The 14,083-nt window shown below is 46.1% G+C and overlaps 1 protein-coding gene across 2 annotated transcripts; it reads left to right on the forward strand.

Moving 5' to 3' along the window:
* Positions 1 to 1,268: 1,268 nt before the first annotated feature.
* Positions 1,269 to 10,477, forward strand: LYZL6 (lysozyme like 6). Of its 2 annotated transcripts, none has more exons than XM_001173983.5 (5): positions 1,269 to 1,436; positions 5,440 to 5,780; positions 7,082 to 7,240; positions 8,165 to 8,243; positions 10,130 to 10,477. In XM_001173983.5, exons 2-5 carry the CDS (start codon positions 5,642 to 5,644, stop codon positions 10,197 to 10,199), a joined length of 447 nt encoding a protein of 148 aa, XP_001173983.1. In that variant the 5' UTR covers positions 1,269 to 1,436; positions 5,440 to 5,641; the 3' UTR covers positions 10,200 to 10,477. The 2 variants fall into 2 exon arrangements, with proteins under 2 accessions (XP_001173983.1, XP_523777.1); XM_523777.5 differs by having other exon boundaries at positions 1,277 to 1,436; positions 5,554 to 5,780.
* Positions 10,478 to 14,083: the final 3,606 nt, after the last annotated feature.

Raw genomic sequence — 14,083 nt, forward strand, 5'->3', positions numbered from 1 at the left:
ACCCATGTTTGCCACAGCTAGGGGGCTGGAGGTGGAAGGTCCCTCTGGACCCCCTTTGAATGACCATAACTTCAGAGCCTATCAAAGAGACTAAATATTCTGCAGCCCAGCAGGAGGTCCCAACCCAGCCTCCAGAGGGAGTGGAAACTTCTGCAAACCAACAGGATTTAACTGAGGCTCATGTAACTTCCTTGGGAGACCATCCTCTCTCAGATCTTAAGTTTCAGAGATCAAATTTCCAAGCATGTGGTCCTCAGCTATGGAAACCTTTCCTCCTGCCCAGGACTCTCACTCTACAGAGATGAGTTCATTCAGGTCATCTGAAGCCCATGTAGATTTTTGGCCACAAATGGTTTCTCATAAAGTGGTGCCCCCAGCATGTTCAGCCTCCCCTCTGCCCCTGCAGGCCTTCTATCCCAGGGTGCCATGCACTGCTGCCCTGCTGGGAAGAGAAGTCTGGAGGGGCATGGGGCAGCACTGCCCACTTAGAAGCCCCTTGTCCTATTTTTCTGTCAGATCCTGCCTCCCTGTTTCAGAGGGAAGAGTGGGCCGTCAGTAACAAGATGTTTTCTCCCTTGCCTCTTTTTTGCTACAGTTGGTAGAAATTTCTCCCAGACTTCCTCGGTGACTAATGATGTTGGGATGTTGTGGCCTTCACAGGGAGGGGACAGGGTATCAGGTCACCATATCACAGATGGTTGACCCCATGCCGACTACAACTGGCTCTTTTGGCTGCAAGTGACAGAAACCCAACTCAAACTTGTTCTGAGTGGGGACATTTATTGAATCTCAGAATTGAAGGGAGGGGAAGGGTGTGTTTGGGTCCCAGAAAGGGTGGACCCTGGGGCTGGAATCTCGTCCAGACTCAGCTCCCTCTTCACGGAGGCTTAGCACCTTAGATGGGCTATGTCCTCTGGCCCTGCACACATGGGCTTCCTGTTGGAAGCTGAGCAGCTCCACCAGCTTCCATTTACAAATATAGTGACTGGCACACAAGCATTCCTATGCTTATGGGGGGTGGTGGGGGGCAGGACCCCAGGACTGGCAGCCCCCTCTAAAACCCCATGAGGGAAGGAGTCCCCCCAAAGGTGGTGCTGTTCCCAAAAATGAAGGAAACAGCCAGTGCTCTCCACCCTATCCCACCCGGCCATTTTCCTCACAGATGTCACCTGTCCTCCCAGGCCCAGCTGCTACTTCTGCCTGATGCTTGGCCAATTTGCCTGGTTAAAACCAGTGTATTTCCAGGAGATGGATGACGTCACAGAACTGGGGTTCCAGAAGCCTTCTTTAGAACATGGAGAGCTGTTAGTTGGGCAGGGCTGAAGCGTACGTGGTGAGGAAGAAGAGGCTCCTACTGTAGACAGCCTTGTTCTACAGATCCTCCCAGAAATCTCTGGGCCAGGTGGAACCCAGGGTCAGAGAGGGATGGGAGAGAGGTAAGCTGTGGAAGGGGTGGGAACATACCTTCTGGAGCCACTGTCTTCCTTGAGGGGACCCTGAGAGGGGGCTTAATGGGCAGGGATGGAGCTTCCTGCTTCCCGAGGCTCAGTGACATCTATCTCTGAGGGACCCTCCTGAGTCAGTGTGGAGTAGGTTGTTTGTCTGAAATTCTAATTTAACAGGGCATCTTGTAAATTTTATTTGCCAAATCTGTCAGCTCTGGGGGTAGAATGATGGGAGAAGCAAAAGAATGGCCCGAAGCTCAGGCTGGTGTGGAACGAGTCTCAGATAGAACAAGAGACAGAAGCAGCCTCATTGTCTGAAGTAAATACCAAGGTTCGTGGTCTCACGTTTAAGGAGATCGAGGTCGCAGACACACACGCACGCAGAGTGAGTTTGGAGCAGGAATTTAATAGGCAAAAGGAAAGAACAGCTCTCTGTCACAGACAGAGGTCCCAGGCAGGTTGCCGGGTGGTAGTAAAAACGTCAGGGTTTTATAAATGGGCTAGAGAGGGGGCATTCGTGAGGAGGGGATGTCTTATCCTCCTAGAGCCCGATGGTTCAGTTGGGACCAGGTGTGCTATCTGTATAGAGCAGAGTTTTTAATAGGCTCTCACCCCGTTCCCGACCACATCAACTTTTAGTCTGTGTCTCTTTGTCTTGCTTATCTGGGAGCGAGAGTTTCTGTGTCTATTCCCACACATCTTGCAGCTGTAGGCATACCCCTCGATTCTGCTTTTAGCTTCCCTATCTTAGTGCGCCTAAAGAGAAAGGAATGTAGTTATTAAGGCCCACTGTTTTACTGGGGCCCATTGTATAAGTGTGAAGTTTGGTGATTACCCAGGAGACTTCCCCCATCCTTCTGTGCCTGAGCTCTTATCTGTTTTACCCTTTGCTCTTTCAGGCTGGTTGTTGTTAGAAGAAAAGTGATTTCCTTGAACTGCGTGAGGTTAGAAAGGGAGCTATCTTTGAGCTGCTTTGTGTTAAAAGGAAAGTTTTCTGCTGGGGATTCACTTTACCCTAACTGTCTACCTAAGTAGTTTCTTTCTGCCTCCTATAACAAGACCAGAGAAGAAACAAGCCCACCAGGGTAGCCATCTTGTCCAAGCAGAAGCCACCTGACACTTGAAGGCGGTGGGTGGAAGAACTCAGGCTTCTGCCCCCTCAGCAACATATACCTAAGTTAAGGGGAAAAACACACCTTCCCTCAGTGACAGAAATAGTCCCAGGTTTTCAGATTTATTGGAAGTATTATTTCTTTTTAGTGTAGAGATGAGGTCTTGCTGTTTCCCAGGTTGGTCTCAAACTCCTAGCCTAAGCAATTCTCTCACCTCAGCCTCCCAAAGTGCTCGGATTACAGGCATGAGCCACCATGCCTGGCCAGTTTTTCAGTTTTCATGGCATTGGCCATTTTGAAAAATACAGGCCAGTTATCTTACAGATTTTCAGTGAGTTTCGCTTTGATGTTTCCTCAGGATTAGACACAGGCTATGCATCCCTGGACGGAATACTGCATAAGCGATGTGTCCTCCTTGGGAATCACATCTGGAGGCACACAATGTCCCTCTGTCCGTCTTTGGAGATGTTAATTTTGATTGCAAGGTCAAAATACTGTCTGGTTATCCACTGTATACTGTTTTGTTTTTTCTTTCTGTGCAACTAATAAGCAATCTGTGGGGAGACCCTATAAGATCACGATATATCCAGTTCTTCAGCATTCTTCCCACCACCTCAGGTTTAGCATGCAATGATGATTTGTTCTCAAACCAATCTATGATAGTTGCAAAACGGTGATTATTTTTCAACTCCATGACTTCCTCCACGCTTATCGGTTGGCCTTTTATTGTCAGGAAGAGGTCTCTGCTTCAGCTCCACACAATGTATCTTTTTGTCAATTTATTATTATTATGGGCTCATGGATTCCTATTGCATTTAATGTATAATCTGTTACTGTCACTTATTTTGATGGTCTAATTGTTCCAGATTGGGTTGGAAACCATTATGCAATGGTTTCTTAGATATGACACCAAAAGCACACGCAACAAAAGGACAAATAGATAACTTGCACATCATCAAAATTAAAAACTTTGCGGCTTCAAAGAACACCACCAAGAAAGTGAAAGGCAACCCACAGAATGGGAAAAAAATATCTGCCATATATCTGATGCTGGTCTAGTATACAGAATATATAAAGAACTCTTCCCACTCAGTAATAAAAAGACAACTCAATTTGAAACTGGCCAAAGGTTCTGAATAGACATTTTCCCAAAGATATACAGTGGCCAATAAGCACATAAAAAGATGATCAACATCCGTAGCCATCTGGGAAACGCAAATTAAAACAACAGGGCGATACCAGTTCATACCCACTAGGATACCTTTTGTCAAGAAGACAGATAATAACAAGTGTTGGTGAGGATGTAGAGAAATTGGAACCTTCATACACTGCTGATGGGAATGCAAAATGGTGCAGCCACTTTGGAAATCTGGTAGGCCTCATAAGCTTAAGCCTAGGGTTACCCCATGACCCAGCAACTCTACTCCAAAGAAATAAAAACATATATCCACACAAAAACTAGTATGTTAATGTTCATAGTAGGATTATTCATGATAGCCAAAAATAGAAACAACCCAAATGTCCATCAACTAATGAATGGATAGACGAAGTATGGTCTATTCATACAATGAAATATTATTCAACCATAGAAAGGAATGAAGTATCATTACATGCTCCAACCTGAATGAACCTTGAAAACATTATGCTAAGTGAAAGAAGCCAGATACAAAATGCCATATTTTATGTAACTCCGTGTGTATGAAATGTCCAGAAGAGGCAAATCCATAGAGACAGAAAGTAGATTAGTGGTTGCCAGGGGTTGGGAGGAGGGGAATGGGCAGTGACTGCTAAATGGGTGCAGGGTTTTGTTTTGGATTGATGAAAATATTCTAAAATCAAGTGAGGTAGTAGTTGTACAACTCTGCAAACATACTGAAAACCATTGAATTGTACACTTTAACTGAATTAATTGTATGATACATGAATTATATCTCAATAATGCTGTTACCAAAAAACATTGTTTCAGATCTGGCCAGTCAGTGCCCCTTTGAGCTAGCTCTTGTGTCCATTTGACATGCCCCAATCCATATTTTGAGCACTTTTAAAATTTCTTGTACAGCAAGATAATCCAGACATAACCCTTTCCTGCTCCAGCCTGGGAATCAGCCATATTTCCTAGAGTCCTGGTTCCCTTTTGTGTGGAACGTGAACCAAGATCTGGGCATTATTTCATTTAATCATCAAAGCAACCCTTTTAGGTAGGTATCAGCATATCTTCATTTTACAAATGAGGCCCAGAAAGGTTGAGTATGTTGCCCAAAGTCACATAGCACCCCAGGATTTGAAAGCAGGCAGTGTGAATCTAGGGCCCTTGCTGTTCAACACACACACACGCGCACATACACATACACAATGTGAAAGTGAAGGTTACGTCTACAGCCAGCCCACCAAGAATTGTACCAGGCAGGGTATGCCCTTGGGAAAAATCATGTGTCATGTGTCTGGGGGAGTGGGGTTGTGGGGAGATTAGCATCCAGTGTCCTGGCCCTCTTTCTAAAAGCACATGCTCAGATACACACACATATATGCTGGTGAAGATAGTCTTCAGTAATCTCCTTTGCCAACCTCACTCCCCATCCCAATACCCAAATACTACCCATAGCTGGGTGCCCATATAAGAGGACCTATGGATGAAATGAGATTGGCCAGGTATGGTGGCTCACACCTGTAATCCCAGCACTTTGGGAGGCTGAGATGGGAGGATCACTTGAGGCCAGGAGTTCAAGACCAGCCTGGTCAACAGAGTGAGACCCCCATCTCTAAAAAATAAAAAAATAAAAAGAAAACAACAACAAAGAAAGATTGGCCTTGGTTTTTAAATGTTGAAGCTCAGAAGTGGGTACATGGAGGTTCATGATACTATTCTCTTTCCTTTTTTAAAGGTTTAATTTTCCATGATAAATAAAAATCTATAAAATAATAAACAAGAGAAAAGAGATTGGAAACAGCCAGGTTGGAGTAGTGAGTGAGTAAGGAAACCTGGCTGCCCTCTCCAGATTCCCCAGGCTCTCAGAGAAGATCAGCAGAAAGTCTGCAAGACCCTAAGAACCGTCAGCCCTCAGCTGCACCTCCTCCCCTCCAAGGATGACAAAGGCGCTACTCATCTATTTGGTCAGCAGCTTTCTTGCCCTAAATCAGGCCAGCCTCATCAGTCGCTGTGACTTGGCCCAGGTGCTGCAGCTGGAGGACTTGGATGGGTTTGAGGGTTACTCCCTGAGTGACTGTGAGTACCATCCGCCCCTCCCCAGCCATTTCTCCTCCTCTGCTAGTCATGTCCTGTATGGCCAGCTTCTTTCTCTCCTGTTCATCTTTCAAAGCCAAGTTCAAAAAGCAGCCCCCTTCAAAAAAGCCTTTCCCAACACGCTGTATTCACTCAAGTTATTGTCTGAGCACTTATTATGTACCAACAACTGTTTTAGACGCTGGGGCTGTAGAGATAAACAAATTCCCTTCCCTTATAATGTTCACATCCTAGGGGAAGAGAGCAGCAACAAACACACTCATAACGTACTGCCTGGTGGTGACCAATGCTATGAAGAAGAATAAAGCAGGGGGAGCAATGGTGAATTCTTTAGATGGGGAAGTCAGGGAAGGCCTCTCTGAGGAGGTGACATTAAGCAGCACTGAATTAAATGAAGGACCTGGTCACCCAAATGTCTGGGGGAAGAACACTCTAGGCAGAGGGGACAGCTAGTACAAAGGCTTTCTCCTCCTGCATGGAAGGGATATCTCCCTTTTGCCCAGGAGTTGTGTGCACCTGTCTTGCAATACTTTTGTCCTTTAATCTTGCTTTGTGGGTTTTTTAGGTACCTTTTTTTTTTTTTAGACAGAGTCTCGCTCTGTCACCCAGGCTGGAGTGTAGTGGCGTGATCTTGGCTCACTGCAAGCTCTGCCTCCTGGATTCACACCATTCTCCTGCCTCAGCCTCCCCAGTAGCTGGAACTATAGGCACCCACCACCATGCCCAGCTAATTTTTGTATTTTTAGTAGAGACAGGGTTTCACCGTGTTAGCCAGGATGGTCTCGATCTCCTGACCTCGTGATCCACCCGCCTCAGCCTCCCAAAGTGCTAGGATTACAGGCGTAAGCCACCGCGCCCGGCATACATATTTTTAAGCTTGTACATATTTTTAAGCTTGTACATACAAGCTTATTACAAGGCCTGTATTACAAGCTTAGGTGCATATTTTTAAGCTTGTAATACAGGCCCCTTGAAGGCAGCATCTGTGTTTGACCCAACTGAAATGTCCCTCACTAGGCTTTGCACAGTTCCTGGCACACAGTAGATGCTCAGTAAGTGCAAAACACATGAATAGATGGACAGATGAGTAATTGTACTTATGAGTGGGTGGATGGACCACAGGATAAGAGGGCAAGTCAATGGAGATTTCAAGCCCTCTAGTCCTATCTTGCCTCCCAGGCCTTGTTCCTTTTGTCTGATACCTTGCCTCCCTTTCTCCTCCATCTCCCTTCTCACTCAGCTTGGTCCCCTCTAAATCCTGACCTTCTGCTCCCTACTCTAAGGGCTGTGCCTGGCTTTTGTGGAAAGCAAGTTCAACATATCAAAGATAAATGAAAATGCAGATGGAAGCTTTGACTATGGCCTCTTCCAGATCAACAGCCACTACTGGTGCAACGATTATAAGAGTTACTCGGAAAACCTTTGCCACGTAGACTGTCAAGGTCTGGCCAGGGCCCCAGGGTGGGAGAGATGAGAGCGGCAACCAGGCTCTGCTCACAGAACTTCTCTTCCCACCCACAGCCTGGGAATGGCCCCAGAAATATGGTTCAAAAAATCAGGGAATCCCTTTACTGAGCAGAGGGCTGGAGTAGTGTCCCTAATGCCCATCCAGTTAGGAGATTCTATAGAGTCCCTGAGTAGGATCCAGGAAGGCTCCGTATACAGCTGGTAGTAGTAGAACAGTTGCAGCAGCCAATGTTTATTGAGAGAATATTATACACTAAGCGCTTTACATACTTGGCTTATTTCATCCAACTTTCATGCAGTAGAAACCATTTATGATCCCTACTTTACAAAACAGCAAACTGAGGCTCAAAAAGAGAACCAGCATTGAATGTCAGACTAGTGGCCTCACAGGCTCTTAACCATTCCGGAGTACCCTCTTCAGCTAATGATCTGACCAAAGACCAAGTGCAAACTCCCTACCTCAGAGCTGATCCAGGAGGCTCGACAGGGCCCATGACTCTGCCCCTCACCTCTGCCTTCGCACACTGACCGATGTCCCTCGGCTCCTCACCTGAAGACCCCCGCTCACTAGGCGGGACATACCTCTGTGGTGTTTTGGCATTTCCTCTCCCTAGAAACCTCCCACAAACTTTAAGTGAACCACTATCTACCCTGGTTAGGAAGAATAGTAGTGAACAGGCCCAAATCTCAGGCCTCTTGCCCCTTCTGCCCACACCCCCTTTCACCTCGAACCTCTAGCAGCCATTGTAGGGATGTCTAAATGGGCCCCCTGGGAGACAGCCTTTGCCTCAACTGGAAGCCTCTAGGTGGCATAGGGCTGTCCAGGGAGGGCTGGTGTCTGCCTCCATCTTTGGGACTGTCTTCTGTGCCCTCACAGGTTTTCTCTTCCTCCCTTTCAGATCTGCTGAATCCCAACCTTCTTGCAGGCATCCACTGCGCAAAAAGGATTGTGTCCGGAGCACGGGGGATGAACAACTGGTGAGGAGGACACGGTGGGACTCAGCAGGCAGAGCCCCACGAAGGAGGACGTGACAGAGAAAAGGGCAGTAGGCAAGGACTCACGGGCACGCCCTTGCAGTGTCTAGAAAGATGTGGGATAGCGGACGGGCTCGGAACTCTGAGATCTGGTTCTTCTATGATATTGTATTAAACAAAACTCTTCTGGTTGCAGTAACAGAAAACAACTTGAGCTAGCTGGGGGAAATTTATTCTGAGAGGCCCAGATGTCTCACTGAGCCCACTCAAGGGCTGCAGCTGGGCCTCAGGAAGAGCATGGAACCAGGGCTGGAAATTGTCAGCACACTGTCCATGGCAGGTTTCAGCTTCTCTTGGTGCATTTGCTTCACTTCTCTCTCCACAGATTTTCTCTGCTCCACAGTCTAAAGGACAAAGGGTGCTGCAAAGTTAATAAGCTAAAGTCCTAAGCAACCATAGGGACTGGCTAGGCTCAGTCCCAGTCCAAGTTCCTGGGATAGAGAATCTGATTGGTTCCACTTGGACCATGTGTGCCCCCTTGGTCCAATCAACTGTAGGGATGGGAGGAGTTAAGCAATACAATTATGGCTGCCGCTCGGGCCCTGTGGCCATAATTGACAATATTTTTTTATTTAAAAATGTGGACCGGGCATGGTGGCTCACGCCTGTAATCCCAGCACCTTGGGAGGCTGAGGCAGGTGGATCACTTGAGGTCAGGAGTTCGAGACCAGCCTGGTCAACATGGTGAAGCCCAGTCTCTGTTAAAAATACAAAAAATTAGCTGGTCATGGTGGCGCCTGCCTGTAGTCCCAGCTACTCAGGAGGCTGAGGCAGAAGAATCGCTTGAACCTGGGAGGTGGAGGCTGCAGTGAGCCGAGATCACGCCACTGCACTCCAGCCTGGGCGGCAGAATGAGACTCTGTTTAAAAAAAAAAAAAAAAATGTGGCGGCTGGGCGCAGTGGCTCACTCCTGTAATCCCAGCCCTTTGGGAGGCTGAGGTGGGTGGGTCACAAAGTCAGGAGTTCGAGACCAGCCTGGCCAATATGGTGAAACTTTGTCTCTACTAAAAAATACAAAAATTAGCCAGGCGTTGTGGTGGGTGCCTGTCCCAGGCTGCTTTTTGTGTTATGTGGGGATGAGGCACTGACCCTGTGGGCCGGGATCTCTCTGGGGACCCTTCCCTTGCTTTCTGTCCTTGCTCCTTAAGGCAAGCTGCATGGGAGGCTGAGGCAGGAGAATCGCTTGAACCCGGGAGCCAGAGGTTGCAGTGAGCTGAGATCGCGCCACTGCACTCCAGCCTGGGTGACAGAGAAAGAATCCGTCTCAAAAAAAGAAACAAAAAACGACAACAAAAAAAATGTGGCATTCATCAGCTGGGCAGACACCCACATAGCTGTGAGCTCACCAACGGTGGACATTCAGATAGTCACCTTTTCTGAGCTTCAAACTAGATATATAAGTAACACAAATGGCTGCCTCTACAGGCAACTGTGGAAGGAGTCAAATCCCTTGCATACTCAAAACACCACAGAAAAGAATTGACAGCGATGATTATGCTGATCCTTTCTGGAGGGAGAATCAATGGTTGTACCTGGGACTTTTTTTTTTTTTAATAAGTAACTCTCAGCCCTGTAAAACAGTGCTCACCCCTTCAGGGAGATATGAGGATTTTAAAATGTGGAAACGTTGATCCAGGGAAGCAGGCAAACACCAGAGATGAGAGAGTTTTACAGGATTCGTCAGAGGGGACAGTGGAGGACAGACCAGAGGGCTAGCAATGACGGGGATTCTGGGCGTTTATCCACATGCGAGACTCACCAAGAACTGGGTCATGTGTGTGGAAGAGTTACTGAGTGTGAGGCAAGAACCATGTCTTTTTTCTTCGCAGGGTAGAATGGAGGTTGCACTGTTCAGGCCAGCCACTCTCCTACTGGCTGACAGGATGCCGCCTGAGATGAAACAGGGTGCGGGTGCACCGTGGAGTCATTCCAAGACTCCTGTCCTCACTCAGGGATTCTTCATTTCTTCTTCCTACTGCCTCAACTTCATGTTATTTTCTTCCCTTCCCATTTACAACTAAAACTGACCAGAGCCCCAAGCATAAATGATTTTCTTGGCTTCCTCCTTACTCCCATCTGGACCCAGTCCCCTGGTTCCTGTCTGTTATTTGTAAACTGAGGACCACAATAAAGAAATCTTTATATTTATCGAAATATTAAAGCACTCGCTCTGCAAAGACTGTGTCCATTTATTCATTAGTCTACATATATTTGAGTACCTAAGACAGTGGGAGTGTACTAGGTAGTAGAAGGAAGACAAAACACAGCTATTGTTGTTTAGGTGTTCATAATCTAGGTGGAGAAGCAGAGACATCCACAAACATTACAATAGGTAATTAAATGTATAGTAAAATCCATTATTATTGCTTTGAAACAGTATCAGCATCCAAGTAATTCTTCCAAAGAACAATTTTTGAAGTAAAAGAGAAAACTCAGAAGTAGGCAATGGGTGGGGTCTGGTATTGATGTGGAGAAAGTAGTGATGGGATGGAGAAATAGTGGCAGATACCAATAATTTGGGGGTGCTTTAGGAGAATAAGCTAGGATCTAGATGATTTTAAAAAGGTGCTCTGGACAGGATCTGGTTTGCCTGGAGGGTGCTGAGGTGGAGTAGAACATGCTTAAAGAAAAGGCAAAATCAGAAAAGTGACAGTTGAAGGAATGTCCTACACATAGCCACCGTCAGTAGTGTCTGACCAAACTGGGGTTTTATCTTGGACCACTTATTTCTCTACCACTGAGCCTTAACTGTTTCTACTATAGAAGGAGGGATTTGACTATTCAGTAGTTGCCAGACTTTTGTATTTCACAGATGATAAAATGTAAAAAATAATTAAACCTGAGATTTCTTTCTTTTTTCTTTTCTTTTTTTTTTTTTTGAGACAGAGTCTCACTGCGTAGCCCAGGCTGGAATGCAATGGCAGGATCTTGGCTCACTGCAACCTCCAACTCCCAAGCTCAAGCAATTCTCCTACCTCAGCCTCCCAAGTAGGTGGGACTACAAGTGTGTGCTACTACACCCAGCTAATCTTTTTTTTTTTTTTTTGAAATGGAGTCTCACTCTGTCACCCAGGCTGGAGTGCAGTGGCATGATCTCCACTCACTGCAACCTCCGCCTCCTGGGTTCAAGCAATTATCCTGCCTCAGCCTCCCCAGTAGCTGGGATTACAGGCGCCCCCGACCACACCCGGCTAATTTTTGTATTTTTAGTAGAGAGGGGGTTTCACGGTGTTGGCTAGGCTGGTCTCGAACTCTTGACCTCAGGTGATCCACCCACCTCAGCCTCCCAAAGTGCTGGAATTACAGGCATGAGCCACCATGCCCAGCTATTTTGTATTTTTAGTAGAGACAGGGTTTCACCACGTTGGCCAGCCTGGTCTCAAACTCCTGACCTCAAGTAATCCATCTGCCTCAGCCTCCCAAGTGCTGGGATTACGGATGTCAGGCACCAGGCCTGGCCGAGGTTTCTAATTTTTAATTTTAATGTCCAAGTAAGAGCATTAAAGCAACTATCCTCTATTAGCATCTTTTCATAGAAAAATTTTTAGTATCAACATTATAGGGAGGTCATACTTGTAGAAGAATGGAGTGGAATCTATTTTATTTTATGAAATTATAAAAAACCTGATTATATTTTCCATATGGTCCTCATTTTGTAGAGTAGGGGTGAAAACTTTATCACAGCATGAGTCTGAGGATCATTATTCAGAAACCACAAGAGACTTGTCCTGTAGGGTCTCTTCTGGCTCTGACATTCTAGGATTAAAATAAACAGTAGTAGGACTCACTTTACTTCTTGTGTTACTGAAACTGCCTTTATAAAAATTATGACAAATCTGACCTAACTGATTCCATTTTGCTTCTAACCTCCAAGCTGCCCTTGCTCATTCCTGGGCACAGGCCAAGCTAACTATGAGAGGAATTTTTGCTGCTTAACTTTGAAACAAAGATAATAGTCCCTTCCTGAAACAAACCACCTCCCTGCTTGGGAATCAGATCTCCTCTGTAAAACTAACAAATTAGCCACAAGATTAGAAATTATGGCTCAGAAATTATGTAGACAGAGGCCACAAGATTCCTAACCTCTCCAGTTGCTCCTATACAAAACACTGTTGTAGTCTCAGCAATGCACCAAGATATAACACTCTGTAGTTGTCTGATATAACCCCCGGAGTTCTTTGTCCTACCTCCAAGATGATTAAGGAGCGTGGACACAAAGGTGGGGTTACAGCGAACGTTTAATAAGCAAAAGAAGAAAGCTCTCTGCCAGCAGAGCGTGGGGGCCAGAACGGGTGTCCCCTGTGAAGCTGGGGTCTTTATGGACTGGGAAGGGGAAGCAATGTGCTTAGTCCGCCAGCTGTCTTGGAGAACTCAGCTTGGCAAGGAGCCTTGGCCCAAGACCAATCAGGAGCTGAAATGATTCTTAGATGCTGCTTAGCTTGGCCCAAGACCTATCAGGGGCTGAAGTGATGATTCATAGAGGCTGGACTTACAGGTCCAAAAAGGAAAGTAGAGTGCCCACTGGAACTCACCGGAGCCCACTATGCCCATGCCCACAAAAGTAGAAGCAACTTCATCCTGGGAGCCCACTGACTATACAAAGGACAAAGGCATTTCTATGCCAGGCCTTGTTCTTTTGTCTGAGTGAGCTGAAGTTTTGTGCAAGCTTTTATCCAAATGGGCCAGAGGTTTTTCCATCTGTGCAGACGTGGGCATGTCTCCAGGCACAACACCCTATGCTAGTTCTCTTATGGGTGCTGGTAGCTTGAATTTTTTCCCAGGCTGCTTTTTATGTTATGTGGGGGTAAGGCATTGACCCTGTGAGCCGGGATCTCTCCGGGGAACCTTCCCTTGCTTTGTGTCCAAGCTAACTAACTGCTTTCAACATTACTATTGTAAAACCTAATATTGGCGTTCTAGGTATTTTTCAGACCCTTTATTCTGATGGACCAGCTGGCACCACTCACATGGGCAAACTGGCTCATCTGGTCTTGCGGCCCCCAACCAGGAATTCACTCAGCACAAGAACACAAGCTCTGACTCTCTATGATTTCATCCTTGACCCAACCAGTCAGCATTTCCTATTCCCTGGCCCCCTGACTGCCAAATTATCCTTTAAAAAACACCAGCTTCCAAATTTTCAGGGAGGCTAAGTTGAGTAATAGTAAAACTCCGGTCTTCTATTTAGCTGGTTCTGTGCTTATGAAACTCTTTGCCTATTTCAATAACACTGTCTCAGTAAATCAGCTTTTCTGGGCAGTGGGTATGATGAAGCCACCAGTTGATTACGCTCCTCCACCACGTAGCTGATTATGACACCTACCCTTCTCAGACACCATCAGCTCCAATGTTGGTGCCTTATTTGGACTTATTCTTTGTGGGTTTTGTTTGTTTGTTTGTTTGTTTTTCTTTTTTCAAAATTAATCTCTCCTTCTCACTCGTACCTCCAACCTGTCACATCATCTGACCCCCACAAGTACACATACACGATTCACCAGAATGACGTAGGACAGTCAGGGAATTCTTTTTAAGGATTTCATGCCAGACTGTTAATGGTTTAGTGAGTTATACTTTTATTTGCAATTTAAAACTCTTAAAAAAAACCTCTTAAGTCAAAAGATTGCATCTTTCGTGGTTATTTCCCACAAGCTCAGTAGATAGTGCTAATACTTAGTACGCTAATCTCCTTCAGGAGTGAAGATGAAGCTGGCTGCTATAAACACGTCCCTACCCTTCCATCCTGTCAGCCTATTTTGGGACTTTACCCTAAACATGCATTGAAC

The sequence above is a fragment of the Pan troglodytes genome, chromosome 19 (assembly GCF_028858775.2).
Source record: "Pan troglodytes isolate AG18354 chromosome 19, NHGRI_mPanTro3-v2.0_pri, whole genome shotgun sequence".
Classification (NCBI taxonomy): domain Eukaryota; kingdom Metazoa; phylum Chordata; class Mammalia; order Primates; family Hominidae; genus Pan; species Pan troglodytes.